General features: G+C 48.0%; 1 protein-coding gene across 1 annotated transcript; it reads right to left on the reverse strand.

The window, feature by feature from the left end:
• Positions 1–44: 44 nt before the first annotated feature.
• Positions 45–891, reverse strand: Pmar_PMAR026206 (D-3-phosphoglycerate dehydrogenase, putative; the record flags this gene model as incomplete). The annotated part of the gene is made up of 1 exon (XM_002775964.1): positions 45–891. A coding segment is annotated over one exon (847 nt), but the record flags the coding sequence as incomplete, so codon positions are not given.
• Between the last annotated feature and the right edge of the window lie 175 nt (positions 892–1,066).

Consider the following 1,066-nt stretch of genomic DNA (forward strand, 5'->3'; position numbering starts at 1 on the left):
GCCGTCCTTGAAGTAGGCAGAAATCTGCTTGATAGCAGTGAGACCTGCGTTGACATTAGACTCGAGAGTCTGAGCACCCATCTTCTTTGGAGTCACAATGAGCTGCTTCTTCAACTGGGCAGCACCGATCTTCTCCCTCAACTCATCAATCTTAGTGAAACCAACATCAGAGATGTATCCGAGATCAGGACGCTTCTGGAAGATCGAGATGACAGAGTCTTCATCAATAACCTCAGATCTGGCGGCATCGACGAGAACGCCATTCTCAGGCATCAACGACATAAGATCCTCGTTGATGGAGTTGATCGTCTGAGGAGTAGCAGGGACATGCAAGGACACGATGTCACACTTGAAGAGCTCCTTCAAGTCGTGGAGAGGCTCGGCACCACACTCCTTAATCTGCTCATCAGACAGGAAGGGATCGTAAGAATAGCACTTCATAGCGAAACCTTTAGACACCTCAATCATCGCCCTCGACACGTTACCACAGCCGTAGAGGCCGAGAGTAGAGCCACGGATCTCCCTACCAGAAGTAGCATCGAAGTGGTTCCTCTTCATGGCGATCAGAAGAGCAAACACCATCTCGGCAACGGCGTTAGCATTCTGACCAGGCGTGTTCTCGACAACAACATGATGCTTGGAAGCAGCATCGAGATCGATGGTATCAACACCAGCACCAGCGCGAACAACAATCTTGAGATTCTTGGCACGGTTAAAGAACTCCTCATCGAGCTTATCGCTCCTGACAATGCAGGCCTCGGCAGACTCGGCAGCAGAGTACAGCTCCTCCTGAGTCTTGTAACCCTCGATCTTGCCAAAGGTTAGACCGTTATCCTTGCATATCTTCTCAATACCGTCGACGGCGATCTTATTGAAAGGGCTTGAAAGTAGCTAGAAGAACGGAAGGCATTTGGATATAGATGAATTCACTAATAATTCTACGAAGCACACAATCTAACTGATGTCTGCACCCTTAACAATGAACGAGAGTCCAGAAACACACGAAAATATATTCCTCAATTCACACACTCTGAGAACACTCACATAACTCTTGTACTAATTGAGC

This window comes from Perkinsus marinus (assembly GCF_000006405.1).
Source record: "Perkinsus marinus ATCC 50983 genomic scaffold scf_1104296955124, whole genome shotgun sequence".
Taxonomy (NCBI): domain Eukaryota; phylum Perkinsozoa; order Perkinsida; family Perkinsidae; genus Perkinsus; species Perkinsus marinus.